Source organism: Protomyctophum parallelum (genome assembly GCF_964188405.1).
Source record: "Protomyctophum parallelum genome assembly, chromosome: 7".
Taxonomy (NCBI): Eukaryota; Metazoa; Chordata; class Actinopteri; order Myctophiformes; family Myctophidae; genus Protomyctophum; species Protomyctophum parallelum.
In genome coordinates this window covers 47,955,527-47,969,569 of record NC_139705.1, presented here as the reverse complement: position 1 = coordinate 47,969,569, position 14,043 = coordinate 47,955,527, and the positions used below count along the sequence as shown (strand labels likewise).

Here is a 14,043-nt window from a genome sequence, read left to right as displayed (position 1 = left end):
CACAATTGTATGTAACTAGAAGTTCGCCGCCCTTCGGACGGTTCACCTATAGTGGCCCGCGTGCTTCATCTCTCTCTCAGCTAAGGGGTCTTTGGGCTGAACATGGTTGAAGAGCCCTGGTATAGAGGGGAAAAAGAAGGTGACCAAGTATAGGCCCCAGTCAATGATGTAGTAGGATAGGGTTTACTTTAAAGCCAAATTGTAAAACCGAAATTTCTGCCTGCTCCGTAGGTAAACCCAAGTCCGGAAAAATACACGGGATGCAACCCGGACCCAGCTCGGTCATGGATCAATCCACAACTCCGGGGCTGGGTTGGTGGGTTGGAACCGCTACCTTATGTCTCGGGTCTCGGGGCTCCAACAGTGAAATGACTGTACTGCTCGGGGTCGGAACTCACCGAAACAGTGGTAAAATAGGAGTATGAATGGGCCCTAACAGTCTGGTGAAATTGGTGACCTGACCACCGGCGTAGCTAGGGTCCATTGGGCCACGCGGGCCATGGCCCAGTCAGTTTAGAGCTGGCCCAGTCTAACTTTGAAGAGAGGGGGCGAAAAAACAAGAAAAGATAGCCTACTTTGGCAGCCCTTGTGCATGCAAATTTGCAAACCACAGCATGCAAGCCGCCTTTGTTTTAAATGATCCCCCAAACCGTTCACACTTCACACCTATCGGCCGGGGATGCGCAAATATGTGGCCTAAATACTGCCGCGTTGAACACTGCTAACAAACAAACAAACCATAATGATTTACATATTTCGACAGGTAACACATTTCACCGTAACACAGACATGCAGGACAGATTGGAATTCAGCTTGAAGTGTTTATCTAGGGTTCTGTTTTTTTCCCCTTCCTCTTCAGACTAAAAGGAAGCAAATCAGAAAAAAATAAGATTTACACGCGGGTCCATGAAATGAAAATGTCTGGGAACCACGTCCACTGGTGTAGTGGCTCTCATGATTGTAAGTTCATCGTCAAGGTCATTGTCAGCTCATATTTCAGCTTGGGGAAATGGATGTAAAGCAGAGGGGGCGTAGCTTCGCTTTCCGGGCCATATAGGAACACTAACTTCATTTGGTTAGAATCCTGCCTAGAAGACACATCCAGCCTATTAGATGTTTGTTTATAACCAAATTTGTCTCATGCTCTCATTTGGCTGAGTTAAATTTTAGTTTGAAGTGTGTTGAGGTCACAGTTCTTGTGAAGACAAGGATCAGATCCGAAGGATCAAGAATTTGTTGGCTATATAGCCTACACTGTCAGAATGGTTGAGTGTGACACACACACACACACACACACAGCATGTGGTCCTTGACCATGCATTTAGTAATATAGGATTTGTTAAAAATGTCATCCCACTAGTTGAGAAGCAGTGAACTGAATGACCCAGTGGCTGTGTTCATTTACAAGTTTGGAGGTCAAAGAAAAATGTGGCCAAACTTGAGGAAATTCTTTGCTCAATAGTGAGCCATAAGAGGCTGGACAGCATATTTACAATACTCGTTCTTATAGAACAGCCCAGAACAAGTCTGGCTGCCCTATTTTGTGCAACCTGTAATTTAGCTAGATTAATTTTAATGAATTATAATGAATTGCATTTTATATCGCTTTTCCAAGTGCTCAAAGCGCCTTACAATGGTTCATTCATTCATAAATTGGGAGGTGAAGCGACGAACAGTCGACGCCAGCGTCCTCACTTCCCACATTCACACACCAATGGTGGCGAGCTCACACCGACCGACTCATTGGAGGCAATGTAGGGTTCAGTCAGTGTCTTGCCCAAGGACACTTCGACATGTAGACAGGAGGAGCCGGGACTCGAACCGCCGACCCAGAGATCATTGGACGACCTACTCTACCTCCTGAGCCACAGCCGCCCATTTTAGACATAGATGACCATATACAGTTGAACAATAATCCAAGTGACACAAAACTAATGATTTACAAACTGATGTCAGAATGAACATAAGATTGACACTTTCTTGTGACTGCAATACCTCTGCCCATTTTGCTGTCTATTGTATGGAGTAAGAATCTCAAGAGGGGTAAGTTCACCAGAATGTCTGGATGAGTCATTATTATTAGGAAATTATTAGTAGTCAATGGACCATTGGTTGAGAAACAGTGGGATGTACAGTATACACACAGGGATGCATAGCAAGTGTTACAAAAGCATTAATCTTATAGCCCATATCCCCACCCAACACAACATTGGTCCCCAGGTTGATTCTAAGTCAGGGTGGTGGTCCCTGGTTCACATTCTGTAGATTACATGTTTTACTTTGATGCGTTATATTTTCTTTTGTGTGTTTGTTGTATTGTTTATTTCCGTTTTTTGTGCAGTCTGTGTTTATATTTATTTATTGCACAGCACAGCTGCCCCCCTTTGCCAACTTGTAGACTTTTGTACTGTTCTTTATGAACTTTAATCTGTTTAAATCAATGACCTATTCCTACAGGAAAGGATTCCAAATAAGCCTGCTGGCTTCTTGCATTGTATTTTTGTTCTTTGATATGTTATTGTCTATTTTTTTGTACTACGTGCTAAATAAATAAACCTAAACCTAAACAATCAGTTGAAAACCCCTGGTCTATATGAAGACAGAGAGAAATCTATCGACTCTAAATCTAATATTTTCTCTGAAAGTCTTTGTGTTTAGATCTTAGATGTTCTGCTCATGCCCTTGAACCTCGCCTGAGTGTATAATATAATAGTATTGTTTATAATAATCTACCTGAACACAAGCTCAATATAAAGTTGAACCATTTTGTTTGCATCTCATGTTTGAGCTGTACACAAGGAAACGAAGTGGAACCTGGAACCTCAGCAGAGTGCCTGCAGCAGATTCCTGCAAAGCCCTTTGTTATCGGCCCCATCAACACACCCACACACACCCACATACCACACACACAACTGGGATGAACCTCCCATGTCACGTGATTTCAGAGAAAATGCAACCAAACTAAACTCGTCTGTCAGGCAGTCAAGTCAGTCGTACTAAAATGGCGCAGCAGGGAGTTCAACTGAATCATGAACAGTTCTGCTGTTCCATCTGTCTGGATCTACTGAATGCTCCAGTGACTGTTCCCTGTGGACACAGCTACTGCAGGACGTGTATCGGGGGATACTGGAACCAGGACGATCAGAGAGGGAGGTTCAGCTGTCCACAATGCAGACAAACCTTCAACCCAAGACCTGTTCTGAAGAAAAACACCATGTTGGCCGAGGTGGTGGAGAGCCTGAAGACAGGTGAGACCTTTAAGTTCTCTTGTAAAAACAGCTCCCAGATCAGATATACATTTACTGAACCGATAAAGACATGAAACGTCGACAAAAATGTACGAACAAAAACAGCGGTGGAAAGTAACTATAAAGTAGGGGAGAGCCGCCACGGTTGTAACGCGTCATGGTTTTAACATGCACGTTATCTCTTGATTGGTCAACGCCATCATGACGCCATCGTGTCAGTATGTGTACAGCAACGTACTCTACGTGCCCAGGAAGTTTGAAGTGTTTACCTTCATCCCACAGGGAATTATTGGCGAAAAACTGACTTTTCTCAAAATGCGTAACATTTTACACCCATGGAGTATATGTTTTCTTATCACATCCATGGTATGAAAACAATGTTAATATAATTGCTTTAAGCTGAAAACGATATGTTTAATGGTGTTTTTTAGCGTTGTTACATTTATCACGCATGCAGTTACAATTAATCCAATATGCGCAGCAAATGTAACACTGGAACAGCGTCAACGTTCGGTTTAATAACTCCCGACCTGTTTTATCAATTGAAAAACTTGAAGTGGTTTACGGTAGCAGACATGTGTAGGTCCGTTGCCTGAAGATATTACATAATGTAGACAAACGGATCTCTGATTAAAAGAGTGAAACGTGCAACCATGGCGGCTCCGCCCCTACATTAACTTAAGTAAATCTGCAGCTTGTCTCGAAAGCTGCATGGGTCATATGACCAGCGCTATTTTTTGCTCCCTCATTGGTTGCTCTCTCTCTCTCTCTCTCTCTCTCATGCTCAACTCCAAAAGCGTTGGCCAATCAGGACTGTATGATAAAGTGTCGAGTCCATATATGGAGTCCCAAGGCCAGCCATGTCAACTATATGGAGTAGAAAACAAGGACATATGACATGTGATTTATCATTGTGTCCCAGAAGGTCTGGACTTTACCCAGAACTAAACAATAAACACACCACGTGTGTTAATTGGTTAATTGTCACACAAATAATTGCAGTAATAATTAAGGATTTAATTATTGTTGGGTTTTTTTTCATTGAACTTACATTGCAGTTTGTATTTCTGTTTGCCTTTTAGACTTCGTAATCACAAATTGCACAGAGCAGATATGACAAATAAATTAAATATACAAATAAATCACTTTTAATATTTTTTCCTTTCCAAAATAATTACAAAATAGCGTGTTGTAAGCTTGTAGATCTGCTATTTTTTTTTATAGTATAGTGTTTATTACTTTTGACACAGTTGCTCTGTGATTTATGATGGCTACACAGTAATAATGTAGTTGTTTATATTAATTTGAGGGTACAGGCACATAGACAAATGAAATATGTATATATTTTTTATCAAAATTGATTAATACATTCTGTATCAATCTATTAACAGGACTCCAAGCTGCTCCGCCTGACCACTGCTACGCTGGACCTGGAGATGTGGCCTGTGATTTCTGCACTGGGAGGAGACTGAAAGCTGTGAAGACGTGTCTTCAGTGTCTGGTCTCTTACTGTGACACTCACCTCCAGCCTCACTATCAGTCTCCTGCCTTTAAGAGACACCAGCTGGTCCAAGCCTCCGGAGAGCTTCAGGAGAACATCTGCTCTCGTCACGACGAGGTGAAGAAGCTTTTCTGTCGCACCGATCAGCAGTGCATCTGCTCTCTGTGCTCCGTGGACGAACACAAAGGTCACAATACGACCTCGGCCGCAGCAGAACGGGCCGAGAGACAGAAAGAGCTCGATACGAGTCAGCAGAACATCCAGCAGAGAATCCAGGAGAGAGAGAAAGACGTGAAGGTGCTTCACCAGGAGGTGGAGTCCATCAAGCACTGTGCTGACAGAGCAGTGGAGGGAAGCGACACCATCTTTACTGAGCTCATCTCTTCCATGGAGAGAAGACGATCTGAGGTGAGGCAGCTGATCCGAGACCAGCAGGAACGTCAAGTGAGTCGTGCTGAAGAACTGAGGAGGCGTGCGGAGCAGGAGGTCACTGAACTGAGGAGGAGACATGCTGAGCTGGAGCAGCTCTCACTCACAGAGGATCACATCCGTTTCCTACAGCGATACACCTCCTCCCTCTCAACCACCAGTGAATCTACACACCCAGTCAGCAGCCATGTCCGTCCTCTGAGACACTTTGAAGATGTGACTGTGGCCGTGTCCCAGATGAGGGACAGACTGGAGGACATTCTCACAGAGGAAGGGACAAAGTTCTCAGAGACAGTGAACAGAGTGGATGTTTCACTCCGGGACAGTTTATTGCACGACGCAGACCGCACAGTTGCGCAGAGCCCCGAGGCGGGGGGCCCCCACTGCCCGCCCGCCGTCCGCCCGCGGCCCACCCTCCGCCCGCCCGCCTACCCCCCGCGGACCCCCCTCCGCCCCCCCGCCTCAGCTTTGCTGGGAGCCCCCAGATTGGTAAATCCGCCACTGGTTTCACTGTCAACACCAGCAGAACCCAAGACAAGAGCTGAGTTCTTACAGTATTCACGTCCGATCACACTGGATCCAAACACAGCTCAACAACGCCTGTCTCTGTCTGAAGGGAACAGAAAAGTGACACTGATGGACACAACACAATCACATCCTCGTCACCCAGAGAGATTCACTTTCTGGGAGCAGGTTCTGAGTGGAGAGGCTCTGTGGGGACGCTGTTACTCTGAGGTAGAGAGGAGTGGAGGCTGTGTTATAGCAGTCTCACATAGAGATATCAGCAGAACAGGGTCTGGTATTGAAGGTTTATTTGGATACTATGATCAATCGTGGTGTTTAGAGTGCACAGAACAATATACGTTCAGACACAGAAGAATCAGAACTATCATCGCGTCCCCATGCCGTGTGTCCTCCAGAGTAGGAGTGTACCTGGACCACAGTGCAGGTACTCTGGCCTTCTACAGTGTGTCTGACGACACCATGACTCTCCTCCACACAGTCCACACCACGTTCACACACAACCTCTATGTTGGATTCAGGCTTGGATCTGGATCCACTGCTGAGTTGTGTGAGCTCAACTAGATCACACTGTTGTTTTGTCTCTCGTGTCATCAGATCAGAATTGTTTCTTCATTATTGTATAGTTTTTTTCTCTCAGCCTGCTCTGTGAGCTTGTAGATCAGCTATTTTTTCCTGATAAGTATAATAGGGGCTTAAATAATAATCTATCTAATTTAACCCATTAAGACCTGAGACCAGATTCTACTAAATGTCTTCTAAATCCTAAAAGTTATCTGGAAAAATTAATAATAATAAAGAAAAAGAAAAAAAACCTCATGTGAGCTTGTAGATCTGCTTTTCAACAGCTAAAGCGTTACATAATGGTTGAAGAGGTTAAAAGCTATAAGGTGACACAGATTAATTAATAATGGTTAACCCATTCTGACCTGAGATAAGATTAAAAAAATGTCTGTTTGAAAATGACATTTGAAAAAGATATGTTCTATTTCGTCCCTGCTGACCGCCAGAGGCGGTGCTTTAAGCACTGAATACGTCCCTTCGCGCATGCGCAGTCGAGTATTTTATACCAACAATGTCGGTTGACCCCGTGATGACCCGGAGTCGTCTATAACTTCCGGCAGTCATCAGGGGCTCAGTCCCTAATTTCTTCTCGCTTTGCGCAAGTTGTACATAGCACAGAGTTCTACAGCAGAATTAAACTGCATGATAACAGAACTATTGCTTTGCTACTACTAAGTCGCCGGTAGTCCCGCGACCATTGTTGGTCGGAGCTGTGACGCGTGCGTTCGCCCTCCAGGGACTGCGACTTAATACTACTATTATTGTATCGTTTTCGAGTGGAGCTGGGCTTCACATCGTCTTCTTTCCCCGTGGGAACAAGGTAAGCAGACAACCCCTGTTCGCATAGGCTGCGTGCGCGCTGCTTCCCTGCAACACACACGGTTGCGTGCTACAAACGGCGACCTGAGCGTCCCGTTTTAGCACCCGTCAAAGTTGAACGGATAGCTCGTTCTCTTTGACAGCTTACGCTGTCTTGTTTTCCCACGAAGGCTGCGCCGCAGTGCTGGTGACGGCAAGCGTTAGCACTACCCGCTCCCAGCACGTGAGTCGACGCTAGTATTATTTGTTTACTACTTACCTATACTACTTATACTTATACTACTTATACTTATAAGTGTACTTATCTACTGCTATATTACTCTGCCTCTCTGAGCGAGTCTTTGCTGGCACTGGCCAGCTATATAGCACCACCGCGTGCTACAAACGGCGACCTGAGCGTCCCGTTTAGCACCCGTCAAAGTTGAACGGATAGCTCGTTCTCTTTGACAGCTTACGCTGTCTTGTTTTCCCACGAAGGCTGCGCCGCAGTGCTGGTGACGGCAAGCGTTAGCGCTACCCGCTCCCAGCACGTGAGTCGACGCTATTATTATTTGCTTACTACTTATACTTATACTACTTATACTTATACTTATACTACTTATAAGTGTACTTATTTACTGCTATATTACTCTGCCTCTCTGAATGAGTCTTTGCTGGCACTGGCCAGCTATATAGCACCACCGCGAGGTTACGTCAGTAACCCCGGTTATATGAATTGGCTTGACTGATTTAGTCACTTGTTCTCAAATAGTGTACTTTAATTTCGGCACAGAGCCATTGCCACTTTATAGGTTGGTTTTTCTGAAATTATATATATATAACTATATCATTATATATATATCATATATACTGGTCTCTGCTAGAGCACCCCTTACCTGGCATAGGCGGCGTGCGCGCCCCCTCCCTCCAGCTAAGCGGCCTTTAGCAGCTACAGTAGCCTCTACTGGCACAGGCAGCGTCCGCGCTCCCTTCCTACCAGTTTACGGCTCCACCCCTAGCGACCACTAGCGTCCGCGCTCTGGGCTACATCTGCGGGTTTCCAATGGACGAACCCCGCCACCACCTGTGCACCTCCTGCCAGGCTCCTCTGCGGCCAGAGGATGGGCATGACCTCTGCCCTGGGTGCCTTGGCCCCCAACATCTGAGGGAGGCACTCGGTGACAACCCATGTCACGTGGACGCAGGAGCGTCCAATCTCTCTCGCCGGTAATGAAGGCTAACAAAACCCTCCCCGGACAGAAGGTACGTTATCGTTTAAAGCGGCGCTATCCCCGCTAAACAGACGTTCATATGATATCATATACTTATCATGGCATAACCTCCTGTGTGGGTAAAGGCTGCGTTCGCGCCGCCTCCCTGCTCTGCATACGAGGTCTGTTCGACTGTGAACGCTAGCGCTTATTATAAGCGACTATAAGACTTGCCGAAGGATAAGAACACTGTCATATTACCTTCGTTTGTTAAACACGCTACTTTTTAAGCTTTGTTTAGCCCCTGCTGGTGATGGCAAGAGCCTTGCTGGCCAAAGCCATATACCGATATTGGCAGCATTCAAGCTTAACTGCTTTTGCGAATAGCTGTATTGTTGTTATTATCAGCCCGGTACAGGAGCAGCTTCCTGCGTCCTCCCAGGGTATTGATGTTGCTACCAGTATAGTTTGTAGCAAAATAGTACTAACAGCTACTGGTGTACATAGCCTGTCTGGTTGTTAACCCAGCTGGCCCCCAGTAGTGGGCCTAGCTGAAGCTGCTACCAGTATGTCTGGAGCTCAAAGCTCCATTAACAGTTTTTTGCATATACAGTGGGTGCAACCTGGTTTGTTCCCACAGGTCGGATTAGTGCCCCTGGGTACCTGTAGGTCCTATTAGCCCAGCTGGTCCCCAGCACAGAGTATCTGGCGCTGCTGCTGCTGACTAGCTCACAGCTGCTACCAGTAGCTTAAAGTTAAAGCTGTTTATGAACAGGCTATAGCTTGTCTTGTTTTTTAGTAGCCTAGCTGGTCTCCAGCATAGCTCTCTAACTGGCGCTGCTACCTGTAGTTGTAGCCCAAGCGCTTATTATACTATTGAAGATAAAAAGCTATCTGTATATAGCTTGCCTTACTGTTTGTTGGCCCAGCTGGTACAGGGCAGGCAGCGTATGCGCTCCGCTCCTCCAGCATACGGCCAGCTTGATGTTACTTACTACTAATCGTTTGTTAGCTCAAGCATTTATTAACAGCTATTGGTGTATAGCTTGTTATGTTCATTAGCTGCAGCTGGTACAGGCAGCGTACGCGCTCCCTTCCTTCAGCAGGTGGCCCCTATCGGTGGAGCTATCGGTTGTAGCCTTTTCTCCAAAACTAGCTTGTGTCGGTTTATTTAACCGAACCTGGCTGGGGTAGGCAGCGGTAGCGCTCCCTCCTCCCAGCATGAATGCGTAGTAGTGCACACGTGACTAGTGTATTGGAAGTGTCTTTTGTTTCGCTCTGGACTAGCAAACATAAATAATAATGCACTGGAGTTTGGATAAGCGTCATAGTGCCGTGATAAACGGTCACATAGGAAACACTACAGCTGCTACATAGCAGCGTCCAAACCTTGACTGAAGGCTACTTTATTATCATAAATTATAAGTAAGCCTCCGCCGGGGGTACAGGTAGCGTAAAGCTCCCCTCCCCCACCGCGACCATGCAGGTCGCACAGTCTATCTAACAGCAACGTTTGTGTGCTGTTTCTATGATGCACTTTACATCTGGTTGAATCTCAAAGTGCTGCAATGAGCATTTGCATAAACGTAAATGCATATTCACATGCTGCGGCAGGTATAGCAGCATTCAGTTTTTCGATTAAGTCATTATATGCCGATCTAAGTTAAAGCCTCTGCTGGCACAGGCAGCGTACGCGCCCCCTCCCTGCAGCATATGGCCAACACCTAGCAAACCAGTAGCGTCCGCGCCCTGGGCTAGTTGGGACTGGTGGGCACCGGCCGGTCCAAAGGAACCGGTGCCACCAACAACGGAGAGCACCCACTTTCGTACCTCGAAAGCCTCTGCTGGTACAGACAGCGTATGCGCTCCCTCAAGCATATGGCCAACACCTAGCAACCAGTAGCGTCCGCGCCCTGGGCTAGTTGGGACTTGTGTGCACCGGCCGGTCCAGAGTAACCGGTGCCACCACAATGGAGAGCTCCCACTTTTGTACCTCGTGTGAAGCTCTCCTTCAGCCGTGAGCCGACCTTGGTCCTGCCCCGTGTGCCAGGAGGAAAAGGTCTGACCGCTGACTACAGCAGATCCGAGAGGGCTCAGCTATCTGCAGAGTTGGCCCGCATGAGGGCCATGCTCACTTCAGATAACACCTAGGCACCTCGGAGGGTGCCGAAGCGCCTACCTCTCCGATGCCACAACTGACTCGAGGTTGATGTGCTCTCCCCGACAGCTTAAGCTACGCACTTCCATGACTATGAGGAAGATGCAGAAGGCGGTGCCTCCCAGGCATCAGAGCCGGCCTCCCACTTCTCAGCTCATGCGCATAGCCGTGGAACGCATACTAAAGCAGGCAGTCGGCTCCTCCAAGCGCCTTCTTCTTGCTGTCTTCGCCGTCCCCCACGCCTGTACCTGAGACAGCTACAGGCCTGCCGGGCGAACGATCAGGGCCCTCTCCCATCTCTATACCGATGGTGAAATCCTGGCAGCCCTGCCCTGATTGGGAAAAGTGTCCTGAGACAACCCGTTGCGACGTGACACTTTAATAGATTTGAACGCACAAGGCGATAAGGGCTGGCCTGGGTTACATGCCAGCCACCAAGCCTGTCATTGCATCCCTCATTGTGTTCCCCAACGAGGCCCGGCGGCAGAACGCTAGGTGACCTCGACCCCAGTGCAGGAGCACAGACAACCTGCTCACTGGGGCCTCCCGTTCACACTTAATAGTGGCAACGTTAATACTGGCTCAGTCACCTTTGGTGTGTCACTGGAGCCCGTCGCCAAGTCGGGTTTTCACAGTCAAGCTTGACTGATGAGCCTAGGCCAACTCTCCGTAGTCTCCCTGAGGAGCCAGGAGCACTAGGTGGTTCAGCCGGGCGAGAATCGCCGGAGCGAACCATCCAGGGGGGGAAGACCAGGCTGCAGCTTGCAGGCCTACGACACATCCCGCCTCCCAAAGGGCCGAGCTCCAACATTGATGAAATCATCTTGACTGCCCTCGGAGCTCGCGTATCACCGCCGGCCCACACTAGAGGCCAGCGTGTTCCCTGGCGTCCCACGCAGGGACCTGACTGTGACTGTGACTTTCCGGGCTGTGCAGTGCCTTCTGACGCCAGCCCCCCATATCCGGCGGGTCAAAATGGCCATTATCAGCAACATGACGAGAGCCCTACTATCAGACCAGGAGTGATGTGTCCTCCTGCCCAAGGGCGCAACAGAGGCTGTATATCCTCAGTCACACTAAGGGAAGTCCGATCTACATACTTCCTCGTGACGCAAGACAGACGGGTGTCGACATGTCTTGAATCTGATGGGACCCATATGAAGTTTATGCCAGTCTACTGGGCCGAACACGGCAATGTGCTGGAGCGGCAAGTGGTGCGCTCCGCTCTATAGCACACATTCTCATACTCATGGGACCTTAACCGGGTACTGGACGCCCTGTGCGGGCCTACCTTCGAACCCTTGGCACAGGCAGAGCTGAAGTGGGTGTCATGCAAGACAGCCCTTCTCCTGGCCATTACATTGGCAAAGCGCGTCAGTGAACTGCACGCTCTGTCAGTCAGCGAATCATGTCTGAGGTGGAACGCAGACGGCTCGGGGGTCACGCTGTGGCCAAACATAGCATTCCTCCCGAAGGTGCTGTCGCAGGCTCACCTCAACCGGCCTATCAGGCTGGCTCGATTCAACCCCCCACCTGGGGAGCTGACAGACAAACTGGAGCTGTTGTGCCCAGTCCGGGCCCTGAGAGCCTACATTGAAGCTACTGCACGCATCAGGCGAGCAGAGCAGCTGTTCTTTTGCCATAGTGGTGTGAACAAAGGCGGCGCTCCCTCCAAGCAGCGCCTGTCCCACTGGATTGTAGACACAATCAGCCACGCCTATGAGGCAAGTAACCTCCCCGTACCATCAGGGGTACGGTGCCACTCTACAAGGAGCATTTCCACATCATGGGCTGCCATGAGAGGGGTGCCCTTGGAGGACATTTGTGCCGCCGCCTCATGGGCTTCGGCAGGCACTTTCTCAAGGTACTACAGGGTGAATGTTGCCACTCCCCACCCAGTGGACGTGGCCCTCTTCCCCGAATCCTCCGGTTCTACCCTTTGAGGTCTGTAATCAGGATTCCTCGTGACTTGGCTGGTATAAGTCATTCAGTGCTTAAAGCACCGCCTCTGGCGGTCAGCAGGGACGAAATAGAACGATAGTTACGTATGTAACTACGGTTCTATGAGTCCTGAATGACCGCCAGAGGCACTCTTGTCACTCAGAATCCTCGTGTTCTCGCGAGAAGATTCTGTAGGGACTGAGCCCCTGATGACTGCCGGAAGTTATAGACGACTCCGGGTCATCACGGGGTCAACCGACATTGTTGGTATAAAATACTCGACTGCGCATGCGCGAAGGGACGTATTCAGTGCTTAAAGCACCGCCTCTGGCGGTCATTCAGGACTCATAGAACCGTAGTTACATACGTAACTATCGTTTCTATGTCAGTCGTTCTTGGCGCGCTATGAGCTTGTAGGTCTGCTATTTTTGAAAAACGAAGCTTTTTCCGCCGCAATCGGTGTGTGAATGTGTGAATGTAATGCACAATCTATGTAAAGAGCCTTGGATAAAGGCGCTATATAAATGCACCATTTACTAATACTACTATGACTAAATATATTGAAGATTTCGTCAACAAATAAAAACTAGACTAACATTAGATGTTAGAGAGGGACTAGTGGAGAAGAGATCCAGTACTAGATAAAATGCCCATCGGGGCACATGTCTCCACCAGGGCAGGTCAGGTTGTGTATTTCAACAGCTGGCCAGGGGGAGGCAGTTTAGTGACCAGGATTACTGCATGTTTTTTGTGAGGGTACCTACCCTTTAATGATGATAGCAAAGTCTACTTTACTTTATTTGTTTATTTGGACAAGACAATGCATATTAATGGACGTCACATGGACGTAAATACACCGGATATAGCACAGTTGCTAATTTTCATCCGTAGTCCTCACAGGAAACGCAAAACGGAAAAACAGACAGTCAAACTCAAACAGTGGAATACATTTACATAACATTACATAGGGAACAGAGCATAAAAAAAAGAAATACACCTAAAATAATCATAAATGGTTGCAGCTTTGGTTTTCAAGCAACCATTTTTTCAGATTGTATTTAAAAGAGGGAAATGTAGCACAATCCCTTATAGAGCACCGAAGTCTGACGTCAATATCGGTAGAGGGCGCAAATCCACAGGTTCATGTACTTTTTATTTGCATTATAATCCCCATAGGGGGATTTTAGATCGCCTCATATAAGAACTGTGTTTGTCAATCAACTGACTGAGAGAAAACGCTAATGTTACTGCTACTGAATTAGTTAAATTTTCGCTAGAAACAGACTGCATCATATATGAGTGACTGACTGTTGCAAACGATACAGAGACACCTCCCTGACAATAACGCAGAGACAGCTTGTTTATTTTTGGACCACAACACTTATATGAAACGATTTTAAGATGAGCCCATGTTATTCTCCATAGAGAAATTACTTCCGCGAACCAGGGGAATCGAAGGGATGAGCGAGTTACGTCAGGACTTCAGTGCTCTATACGCAGAGGAAGGCCATTCCATGCGACACAACCCCGTACTGAGAGGACATTTTGGCCGAATGTTGTTTGCTGGTGCGGCACTTCGCAGTCTCCTCGAGTGGTGGCTCTGGTACTGATTCCCCTATCGGGCTTTCGTTTCATGAATTCACTTCACAGGGGGGGCGGGCACAGACCATG

General features: G+C 47.7%; 1 protein-coding gene across 1 annotated transcript; it reads left to right on the top strand.

Annotated features, from left to right (window-relative positions):
- Positions 1 to 3,001: 3,001 nt before the first annotated feature.
- On the top strand, positions 3,002 to 6,264 carry LOC310862139 (E3 ubiquitin/ISG15 ligase TRIM25-like; the record flags this gene model as incomplete). Its single annotated transcript, XM_083769874.1, has 2 exons — positions 3,002 to 3,248; positions 4,640 to 6,264. The coding sequence occupies 2 exons, from the start codon at positions 3,002 to 3,004 to the stop codon at positions 6,262 to 6,264; spliced, it is 1,872 nt and encodes a 623-aa protein (XP_083626000.1).
- Between the last annotated feature and the right edge of the window lie 7,779 nt (positions 6,265 to 14,043).